Raw genomic sequence first — 12,451 nt, 5'->3', positions numbered from 1 at the left:
CCGCTTTGTACCTCAAATATTTTTTTCCATAGAAGTCCTAATTACTTGAACTCATATTTACCAGGAATGCCATGGCAAGTTTTTTAAATGCTGCTTTAGCACATACAGAAATTAATTCAAGGAAGTATTGTAGTTTGTTTTGTGAATGAAGTCAGATTAGGCTGCAGTGATTCCTTCTGGTCTTATAAACCAGGACCTTCTCTGAACAAATCTAGTAACACTTACAACCCTAGAAATGAATACAAACAATGTTTTACACCTTTAATATGCCTATAATATACTAATACATATAATAATACTAATATATAATTATACACAGCCAAATGGTAATGTTTTAAAACCATCTATTTTGGTTAGTGTTCACCTAATTTCAAGTAACTTGCACAGAAAACCCTTAATATTTTTGTCTGAAATTAAAATATATATTGGTGTCAAAATCATGCAGAAAACAATGAATGAGTATTTTCAACAGCCAGGCTTAAATTTTTGAAAAACTGAGACTCTGACAGAGGCAGCTATGATAAAATTTTCCATTGCACTGCCGGTGTCATTAGCATGACGGCAGTGGTATAACCTCATTTATGAGTTATTAACTTTGCCACATCAATTATTCAAAGGCTGATAGGGAAGACTGGGTCATTTATGTATCCTACACTTACAGAAAAAAAGCAGTTGTGTTATGTCAAATTGACACTACATGGCTCTCATCAGCACAGGAGGAATCTGTAAATATTAAATTCTGCTGCTCAGTACATAGAGAAATACAACCTCCCCATACTGCAGTATGGATTGGTATTAGCAATGATGAACAGGGGGCAAGCTAGACAGCCAGAGACTTCACAGATATTTTCTGCCAGGATAGGAATGGTGACTCACAAATCTTACACCGCATTCCAAGCTATAGAGAGGAATGAATCTTAGCAGACAGGTTTCTGTGCATTTCCCAGGAGCATGGCTGCTCCTAGTCCATCTGCAATCCTATCTCTTTCCACCCTGAGACCCTGTCCTATTCTCTTTTCTCTCACCTTGCCAGTTACAGATTTTTATGCTGCTGGAAAGGAGTGGGGGGAAAAAGAAAAGGGAAAAAAGCCTGAAAAAAGAGAGTTTAATCATTTTAGTTCTCACACCTGTCTTAGCAAAGACGTTACCCTTCTTAGAACTGTAACTATAGAAAAATTCCTGATGGCCCCACCTACAATGGAGTTGGTTAATTCAGTTCAATGCAATCTGTCTGGAAATTAGCTGCTGATATCTTGAAACTATCTACCAAAATGTGTCAACTGCAACTTTTCAAAGATTTTCAACTCGACTCAAGTGAAACGGATGTAGAAAGAGACGGCTTAGATAGATCCCTAAGACAGTGAATTTATTTCTCCCATTAAATTTCAAACTCTGCTCCAAAACTCTGGCAACACAGAGCTTCCTCCAAAAAATATCAAGGGTTTCTGGTGGGTGAGGGTTTTTTGTTTTTCTATCCAGAGAAGGTAGTTTTCTCCAATCTTGTTTCAAAGGCAGCATAGGAACTAAGAAAATAAATTAGAGTATCACAACCATGAAAAGTTTTGCTCTTATTTCTTTCTCTTTGTTCAGAGATAGGAGATATCTTTGTGAATGTGATTCATTTGTGTTTTATATAAATTCAACCTGAAGCTCTTAGGCTGACTGCTGTATAGGTATGATAGAATCAGAATGAAAGTGAGTGGGCCATGCAGAATGAAGGATAAGAAAGTGGTGAACAAAGTGTTAGCTGAAAAGAAAATGAAATGTGAATCTTCTGGGCACTGTATCCTAAATAATTTCTCTCATAAAGACTAATCAAATACATATTCTTGAAAGTTTCAAGGTGATGGCAAGATTTTGTAAATGTTCGCAATATTTTTATGGATACAATTCCATTTTTTTAACAGCTAGTTTTCCACAGTCAAACAACTAAAAAGTATTTTGGCTACACCCAACAGAAAAGCTGTCAAATGATGTGCTGAAAATTAGAACACAGCCTCCTGCACAAAAAAGCAAAGCCTACATAAGGCAACAAAGCCACAGGATTCAATGGTTTGTCAGATAATTTTGTAGCTGTCAAGTTTCTTTCCCTTTTAATTTTTTATCAAGACTTTAAAACTACAATGTCATTTGTCATGAGAATTTTTCTATTTAAATAATTTGACTAGAACACCCAGCTTTCTCCCCAAAGTCCAACACCCCTATTCTCATTTAACAAGTCCCTTTAACTTGAAAATATTCCAAAGTCCAAAAGGTGATTTATAGGCTCACACTACCCACAAATGGAAATCAGCACACTGATCTGGGCAGTCCAACACAGTACCAAACTAAAATGGCACACAAAGCCTTCTAAATAAGAAAGTCCTCCACACACAGGCTGTGGAGAGAGCATGCCTTGATAAAGAAATGCTCACATGTGTTTTACCACATCTAAAATCTGACACCAGTAATCCACAACTCACGGGGTATGGTTATATAGTCAATACTATATACAACCAAATTCCTACCTTATTAAAGCAAAGATTATCAGGAGAAAATAAGACTTAAGAGTGAAGCATAACAGCATGATTTTTAAATTAAACAAGACAAAAATAATTCTGCAGAGTATTTGGGCCATCAGCAAAATAACTGCAGGAAAAAATTAGGGAAAAAATAAAATCAAAGGAAACATCTGCAAGGACAATGAGAGGGCTTAATAGCCATAACAAGGCCAGTAAAGAAACATACTCTCAGCCTAGGGTAACTTGGCTTTATTGTTGTTTGTTTTATTTTGTTGGGATGGGTTGGGGCTTTTTTAGTTTTCCATTTTGTCAATAAAACTGGTAAAAATACTTCGAGCGAGAGGTAAAGGAAATCACTGACAGCACAGGACATGATTATTTTTTTCTTTAAGATATATTAAAAAACCTGCACAAAACAGATTAGGTATAAATGTAAAACACTGTGAAATTTTAAGTAAATATCAACTTTTTAAAATACACATAACAGAAAAAGCACTGAGAATTTGAATTTAACAAAGCCTAAGGGAGCCATCTATATAAACTGATATTCTTTTTGAAGATTCCATAAGGATATTTACGGTCTGAATTTCTTCATGCTTATCAACACCTAAAACCACATTCCAAACTCAGATATTTTTTCACTAAAAGGAGTGAATCTCAGATTTATCCCAGCAGAGAATTTCAGGGCTCTTTCAATAGGATTAGGCATAGCGATTTTTGCATGCAGATTTTGTTCTATGAAGGTACATTTTTTACTTTATTTAACTCAGGAGTAGCTTTTTATTACACTTTTTTCTGCTTTTAGAGAAAAAATGAAAATACTTCAGTAGCATATTTTCATCCACAGCACACATGTGGGTAAGTTCAGTAGCTACTTCAAACATGTGGAACTAAACTGACTTATCTCTTCCTTATCCTTTCACTGATAAACTGGCTCCTTCAAACTGACAGTTTTACAGACATTTGCAAGAACATAAAAGAAAATGCAAATAGATCATCTGTCTAGCACCCTTACAGTGAAACCTTATTGTTTATTCAAGGTCCCCAAGGGTCTAAACAAACAGTGTCTCAAGCAATAAAATATTGTTAAAAAAACTCTTTGTGCAAAATCCTCATCCTTTTGCATACACACTTACAAAGTGCACTTGGCAATGCACAAGCAGTACATGATAATTTACTTTGTGAGGAGATGGAGATGAAGCATAAAAAACCCCAGAGCTGAATTAAATAACCATATCTCTTATTTTTGTACAACAGACATTCCCTACATAAACGCACCAGTGCCCTTGGTGGAAGAGGTATCCAGTAAAATAATGAACTCATTCTGGGGCTGGAAGTGCACAATGCAAGACTACAACGAAAGGTTTTACAAGCTAATATAAGGGATCTTTTACATAAACACATCTGTAGGCTAAACCAAAACACATTTTTATCAAACAACGGTGAAAACTTCACTTAAGAGATGCAGCTTTAAAACAGTTTTTATACTAACACAGTATCAAGCCATTTCCATGGCATATCATCAGGATCTGAGGTTTTTTAAAGTGTCATTCTGCTTTGGTAACTAGCCTTCAACTACTGTCACCATTAAGTTGGAATTCTCTTTGAAATAATTACTATAATCCAGTGAATTGCTTGAACAACCCCTGCACTGATGGTAACTCACTTCATGATCATTTTTCTTACTTTAGCTTGTCTCCTGTTAATTTATTTTATTGCATGACTTCAAGTTCATTTTCACCTATGTACAAAAATCAATGAATACCATTCATCTCTGCAAAACAAGCCAACTGCCATAGAAAATTTACATTTTCCTATGTATTGGACTAGAATTCAGGAGTCACAACTCTGTTTTTACCCACTGTTACTGCTTTTCCTGGTGTTTCTTCCACGCATTCACTTCCTTTGTCACTTCACCCTTTGACATGGCCTTGTTTACAACTTCACAATTTGGGAACAGCTTGCCCAGAGAAGAAAAAATCCTGTAACTAACTGTGTGGCTCAGAGGCAAAACAAGTGAAACTCAAAGAACTTCAAGTAGAAGGGGAGGAGGCAGGCAACAGAAACTGAGTAGAACTTCTCAGGATTTTTCTATATTCAGAATGTCAGTAAGGACAAGAGGAAATTCATTCCTGCTTCCTTCGGAATTTTTACACCCCCTCTTCATAAAAATCATATTTGAACAACCATTTGGAAACTGAATAGTGAAAGCCTCAAGACTGAATTAAGGGCATTAATTAAACACATGTGAAATCCTTCAAGAACATAAACAGAGAAACTCAGAGCATCAGAGAAAACAGTGGGAGTGCAAACTGCAAAACATTTTAAAAAATTCTCACCACTTCAGAACACAGTGACTGTTATGGAAACATTTAAAAGGAAAACTGACAAAAAAAAAAAATACAGGCATCCTGCTGGCACGTTCACAATAGCTCAGGCAGCTCTACCAAGTCCTGCCTGTCCAAATATTAGTGTTGTCTTAGCAGTAGCTTTTCCTGAACACAGCATGTGTAAAACCTCTGCGTCACTTCACACATTCAGCCTGACACAACCCAAGGAAGGAACAACTCCAGTGAATTCACCCTTCTTACATTACTCCTAGCAAAAATGCTCTTTTGTTCAATACCACCCTTGGTAGTAGGCATTGAACGATTAGCTCAGGATGGGTCCCCAGGTTTATCTTCTCTGGTCCTTTCCAGCAAACCAACAGCCCAAATACCAGCCATCAGCAACAGACCGGTGGGAAACTCCAGATCACAAGGGGCACATTTGTGCTCAGGAAAGGCTTTCTGTGCAGAAATATTCTGCAGATTGAATGAGTAAAGGCAAAGAAACTTATGCAAAAAGGCCAGAGTGTCTAAGGCCAAAACAAGTTTTGCCCCCCTTTGAAGTATCAGAGGAACAGAGCGAGCTTGGATGGTTCTTTCCAATCCATTAACACTCTGTATTTGGTAGGCCACGATTTGTCACAATCTGTGTGATATGGGAGCATCTAAGCATCAAATATCTGAGATGCTCACAACCCATGAGCCAACATGCAAACTCCAGGAGAAAATATTGGGAAGGACCCTGATGAATTCGGATTACACACAAATGGCAATGGAGACATCTGGAACCACACAGAGTGATATTTCAACACAAATCCTCCCTTGACCAAGCAATTCTGCCATCACATCTGCAGGTGGAGGATGATCACATACTGTGTAACACTTATTCCCAAACTGAGTGTTTCTACACATTACTATTAGAACACTATCACCTGCTATTTAATCCTATTTCAATGTCTACATACCACTTTCACTCCTGTTTTACACTAAATCTGCTCAAATCTTCATCATAAAGCATTTTGTGTTCATATATTTTACATGCCATATATTATATAAAAATAAATTATCTATATAATTTATATAAATTATTATTTGTATACATAGTATATAATTATATATGTCATGAATTTTTATATGTATCAAACAAATGTATATAAAACTCATTTTAAAAAAACATGAAATGTGGTTTTTAATATAGGAAAAATGCTTAACAGCCTTCATATCAAACATGAATTAGCGCCAAGTTTATATTTACTATATAAGCCCCTACCTAATCTCAGCACTTTTTTTAAAAAAAGGTTACATTTATTTCTTAATTGCAAAAGTTAACAGACTTATAATGAGTGGTAGCTGGAAAAAATGAGAACAATGTAGATTCTCTGCTGCATTAAACTAAAAATTCATGAAAGAATATGTGATTTGCACTCAGATGAAAATTGTATTAATTATACTTTTGTTTTATAGGAAGCTTGCTTATTACTATTTCCATCTTCTAATAAAAAACAAATTAAGGCCTTATAGAGAATTTGATTTCAAACTGAAATGTGTACAATTTACATGTGCAACATTAAATGTAAACCACTGCAACTCTGGAAGATTTCTGTTTCCATGTCATTATTTTACAAAGGAAAAAAGAAACCGTCTCAAGTTTTAATCTGTTTAAGGCATGATTTCATTTATCCCTTTACTTTTTCTTTTAATTAATTATATTGCCAATCTAAACATGTCTATTTTTAATCCTGATTAGTTTCTTTTTATGCATATCAGTTCAGATTACATGTCCAATTTTTGCCAAAACTTCCAGACATGATGGAAGTCACACAGTTACAAACTGCATTAGTATTGTTTATTGTCTGGATTCCTCATACATTCTACAGGCCCAGGACCACTTATTTTTTTCCTCTATACGTTCCTAAAAAATGACTAAATCTGAAAATCAATGTTCATCTGTTTTGTTTTTATTAAAAGCAAGTGAATACCTACTTCAGAAATGGTAATAATTAAGCCTACAATGAAGCCGGGTTAATCAGTCAGACGTTAACAAATTAGGAATTATTTTAAACAATTTCAATGTAGGTGACGTTTCACTATTTTTAAAGCAGATTAGCTGCTCAGAGCCAATCTTCCCCAAAGAATTGTGACATTTCAAAATACAGCTAATTCCACTACTTCAAATATTACTCCTACACTAATATAACGCTACCTCCTGCAGTTTTGGTGGCAATGGATTGTCCCTTTCACAACAAGTAAGAACATACTATATTTCAAAAGCTCTTCTTTTCCTTTAAAATGACTGGGACAATACCTTTTTGATTCTCCCACGAAATGGAATGGGCAGTTGAATTTGGGAACAAATACCTTCCAGACACACAAGTAGAGAGGACACGGTAACGGACCACATTTTTTTCCCCAGTTCTTGCAGTTTGGATGTAAATTCACAAAACCAGGAAGCAAGTAACTCAAACATTGAAAAAACTACCAACAATCAGGCACAGCTTGAGATTTCCTTGATTTAGATCCAAATCACTTCTAAGTCTTGAAGTCAAACTTCATGGGCACAAAGATCCTACACAGCCTTGTGATTCAGACATGGCTAAGTGGAAAAGCATGGCTTTGACATATCATTTAAGGTTAAACATCATTTATGTCACACAGAACAACCAGGGAGACCAAGAGTTCAAAGGAACACTTGCTTATAAACAATCTACTCCATTTTGTCCCCACTGAAAAAACTGTCCAAAGCAATTGGTTTAGCATCAACACTGAATGTGACCTCAGGCTAAAGCTATTGGAAACACTTGATTATAATTTCCAGTTCTACTTAGCACTAACACATATACTTGGTCAAACATCCCAGAATTTATAAATAAGCTTACACTTTACTTTATTAATTTGTAATAAAAAATAGTCTTTAGAATACACCATCTTTATACTACATACAAGTTAATACAGTATGATTGCTCTATCAAAACAGTGAGAAATCTTGCAATTAAGACAAATATTACTCAGACAGTTGCATTTGTTGCAACATTAGGGTTTTTTTCTAATACAGTACTATTTTTGTAATTTTTTCTTTATTTTATTTGTAATCAGAGTGAATGGGGATGGGAATAGAAGCAACAGAAAAAAGTGTTTGTATTAAGGTTGCTTAATTTAACCCTTACTTACCGGGAGATTCTCCTGACAAATCTGGGGCTTGGGCTGAATCTAAAGAAGAAACCACACTGACAGCATTTGTAGGAGCACCAATAGCAGCTGTAGAAGAGGAAATGCTTGATTTCTTCGTTGGTACAACAACACTCCTAGGTGAAGATAAAAAGTTAGTAAATTATACTGCATGTGAAGGCTCACACTTCCCTGATCCTTTTCTATGCATCTAGCACTTGCACTACCATGTCCTGCAAAATTCCTTTGCTTCCCTACTTTATTTTTCAAACATCTTAACCTGAAGACACTTCATTTGTTGATGGTACACTTTTTTTATGCGACACTTTAATATCTCATCCACTTCCACAGAACCCCTGACCAAAAGCACAAAGTTAGAAGATCACCAGGATAAGGGTTCAGCAACAAGGCTTTTCTTTGCACCTCAGTTTGCCCAAGATTTGGCTTTAAACTTCAGGCAACTGTTTACACAAGACGTGGCAGTATTCAACTTCAAGGTGAATTATCAACTCTGAAGGATGCATTGATAGTCTTTTACTCCAGGTATTCTAATGCAGAACACAAGACTGACTGAAGAAGGTCATACCATAGCTAAAAACATCCTAACACATCTGTAAGCACATACAAATGCTCACACGTATCAAAAATACAGCTAAGGCATGAATTAAAGTATATCTTGCCAATCAAGTTTTATTTATATAACAAATCAAAACATTCCTTGGCGTTAAGAGAGAACCTCCATATTTTATACAAGCTAAATGTCAGGCCTTATAGTCAGCATTAAAGACTACATCAGAGGAAAAGACACAAAGTGACAAGTTAGGCATGGAAATTTATCTGACACGTTACAAAAACACGTATTTATGCTATACCAATTTCAATTAAATTGTAGTACTTCATTCCAAATACCTAAAAGGCCTTGTTAAGCATACGTTAAAGGCATTTTTAATTGCAAGTTAGCTCCATAAACATGCAAAAGCCCAGCTAATGAGGTAAAGAGTACAGCTGATATATAATGTACTCCCACTGCAGCGCTTACTTTTAATTACCTGGTGTTAACCATAAGCTGAAGATCTTCAACATTCAATTTATTTAATCACATCTTTTGTTGACAGTAATACAACTACACACTGAAAGTATTCCCTTAATAGCTTTAAAATATTCATTTTCTAAATAAAGTAACTCAGAAACTTGACCTAAATTCAGGTGTGAGAACAACCAAAGAAGTTCTTTCAAATATTTCTAAAACAGTTCTTGCTGGAATGGGGAAAGGAGGACTGTATTTGACTTCAGTCACAGGATGTCAAAGGATGTCACAGAAGCTAGCCCATGTTACAGATTAAATCAGCCCTCCTCAATGGCCAGAGTAGGCAGGCACCATACTTGGAGGCAGTACATGTCATATCATTATAGGGGTGACTGCTAATGTTAACTAGTCACTAAAAAAATAGAAGCAACAACACCTGAGCCCCAAGTCAAGATATTGTGCCTAAACCATGAATTTTGCTCGTATGTTCATGTCTGTTTCCCTGAAACATGAACAATGGGCTAAGAAATAGGTCATATATTTAGAGTGCTTTTAAAATTATTGTCACATTGCCAATTAATTTTGCACCATGCAAGTGTAAGAAAGGGGTCTCTCACTCAAGATTCTGTGATGACATTCACTGCCTGGGAATTGCTCCTACTATTCTACAGCACACATCCAAACCCCTGGAAGGGGTTAGGAAATGAATACAAGTTTACAGAGTACAAATGCACCCACATACAGTAAACTTTGGGACATTTTTCCAATCTTCACAATTCAGCACTGAAGCCCAGGTATATTCCTTTTGAGATTTTAAGTCCTTTCACTATACAGATATCCAGTGCAAGAAATACTAATCAATAATATTAAACCTAAAAATGTATAACTTCTCATGCGTCTATTCTGGTGGACTCCATAAGACCTTGGTGCATGATCTAGAAAAATTTCTTTGCACACCAATAATCAGAAATAATCATCCATTTGCTGTTAAGCAATATAGACACAATTATATTGGATATAATATATTTGATTTAGGAGAACGTTTAGTGACAAATTTTGGTGCACATATAGATGGAAGTTGTGCACACATAGGTTGTGTCTGTTCAAAAACATATAATTCATGTAAATAATTTTAAATTGGAAAACATCAAATTACCTTGAGGGTAAAAGTAAGTCCTTTAGAGGAGCTTTCTGTTTCCTGGGCAAATAGTCAATCAGAATTCTCTCAAAAACATCAAATCAGAATGGGTGTGTCCTCTGAATGCCTATGAATATTCTGGTTTTACTCTCTGACTCTACTAAGAGCCCCAGGAACTACAAAACAGGTGGCATACAAGTCATAAAGAACACACCAGAACCACCACCTTAAAAAACAAAATACATACATGGCATAATTTTGACCAAATTCAATATTAGAAAGGACCTATTACAGATGAAAATTGAGAAACGAACATGCTGGAACCATCGAGAAGGAGTTTTAGAAGAGCTTGAGCACTACTAAAAGCAGCTCCTCACAGAGCAAGTGCCAGCTCTGGAACTGCACAGGAGCAAGGATGCCCGGCCTGGAGCAGGGATGGCCGTGTGCAGACAGAGCTGTTTCCTTAACAGTGCCCATCTGCAGCCAGCAATGAGGGCAGGCAAAAGAAATCCCAGCTCCCACAGCCTTCTGGCACAACACTACAGATTATCATTCCTTCCTGAAAACTCCTATGACCTTGGGTGTGCTCAAGTGGAGCTGCACTGAGGGAGTAGTTCCAGCAAGTTGTCAGAGTCTCTACAGCTACCCAAGGAGAGGTGCATTCAAGCAAAGGAACTAAGGAACTAAGACTTTTTTGAGGTTTTCCCCCTGCACTGCAATAGACAGCAGTAAATGACCACAACAGTCCTTTCTGCCTTTTCAGATCTTTTGTCTATCTCCTCACCTCCAAAACTGCGTGTTTGGGATACATGTATAGTTGCTACTCTGACCTTCAGGAACTCACTTTACATGAAGCATTCTAAAAAGTATACTAAAAGTACACTAAAGTAGTACTTTGATATACTAAAAAAGGAGCTATATTCTAACACCCACTTCCAGTATAATTTTCAGCATCTAGCAATGGCATTCACTACAAGAAAGATACTCAGATTAACAGCACCAGAAATCTGGCACTTACTCTATTCACAGCTGTCAAGCAGAGCTGCTGCTTTTATATTTTTTTTTAATTACCCAATATCATTCCTCTTGCTTTGATTCAAGGGATAAAAATGAATGACTACAGGTATCAGACTTTGAAATGTAAGAGAATGTGCTACCTCATAAACAGGACACAGGGAAATGCCTGAGTATTCCAGTATCATTGCATCCTTCAAACAAGAGACACCAAGTCTCACAAACCTTTCTGAGAGATACACATTAGTTACTATACCCCACTGAAACAGAGCCTCTAGCTTTTACCTAAAGAATAAGACTTCAACAAATCTACTTCATAAATTCAACAGCAAAAAGGTCCTGTTGGACTTTGTACCCTTAAAAGAAAAGAGAGGCTTTGAACATCTCACTGTAGCGCTCAGACTACTTCTGAACAGAATTGATTATAGAGAATGATCTGGAACAGTCAACTGAAATTATTGCTATTTTTGCGCCAAAATAAAATAAACAGTATGTCTGCTAAGGAAAGAAGGTCCCTTGCAAAAGCTGTGTCAATCTGATGCACACAGCCAAAAGAAGTGCTGGATACAGTTTAAAAGCATGATGCAAGAAAACCCCAAATTGTGAATTTTCCTGGTCTTCTGGTCAGTTGCCATGGCCTTCTGATGCAAAAATCCTTGAAGGAGGCCAAGAACCACAAACCAAAACACCCAAGTATCCTGACATACTGACTTTCTAGCTGTGCACTGCTGCAGTACTGGTAATGTAACATTTATTGCCAGGGATGTCTGCCCTTTCAACAGGGCAACTGACCAATGTTACAGCTGCAGGATTTGCTTTAGGAGTTTCCACTTCCAGGCCTTCTTCAAAGGTATGAAAGTGCAGCTCAGCAATCATACAGATATTCATACTTACCACATACTGGAAAAGCAAACTAAGAATTTTGAAGCATAAACTATCAGTCATGTTTCTTTATTTACATTCTGAAATTCCTACATTTTTTCCTTCCTTGATATTTTCTTTGAATATTTAGGTGGAATTGCAAATGTGTTCTGAAGAAATGTTTTTCCATTAGCTAAAAGTGTTCCTTTATGTTATTCTTTTGAAAGATTATTTAAATGTTAAAATAAGATAAATGAATGCAACTGGCATAAACAATGCAAGACAGTGGAAAACTGAGTTTAAATATTGTAGCAAATAAACTACATAGAAAACATGAAGTGTTCAGCAGATTATTTAATCAAGTAAATTTGTCAGAACTGTCTTAAAAATTAATGTGCTTTCAACTTCCCTTAAATAA

The 12,451-nt window shown here is 36.1% G+C and overlaps 1 protein-coding gene across 4 annotated transcripts in view; it reads right to left on the bottom strand.

Annotated features, from left to right (window-relative positions):
• LRBA (LPS responsive beige-like anchor protein) overlaps positions 1–12,451 on the bottom strand; it is a 368,802-nt gene that overhangs the window by 270,573 nt on the left and 85,778 nt on the right. For all 4 annotated transcript variants that reach the window (XM_074540769.1, XM_074540771.1, XM_074540770.1 and 1 more), the window contains one exon: positions 7,997–8,130. In XM_074540769.1, the coding sequence (XP_074396870.1) occupies positions 7,997–8,130 (134 nt within the window). The remainder of the gene's footprint in view (positions 1–7,996; positions 8,131–12,451) is intronic.

The sequence above is a fragment of the Zonotrichia albicollis genome, chromosome 5 (assembly GCF_047830755.1).
Source record: "Zonotrichia albicollis isolate bZonAlb1 chromosome 5, bZonAlb1.hap1, whole genome shotgun sequence".
Classification (NCBI taxonomy): Eukaryota; Metazoa; Chordata; class Aves; order Passeriformes; family Passerellidae; genus Zonotrichia; species Zonotrichia albicollis.
Note: the sequence above shows the minus strand (reverse complement) of the source record. Positions and strands in the feature narration are given on the sequence as shown.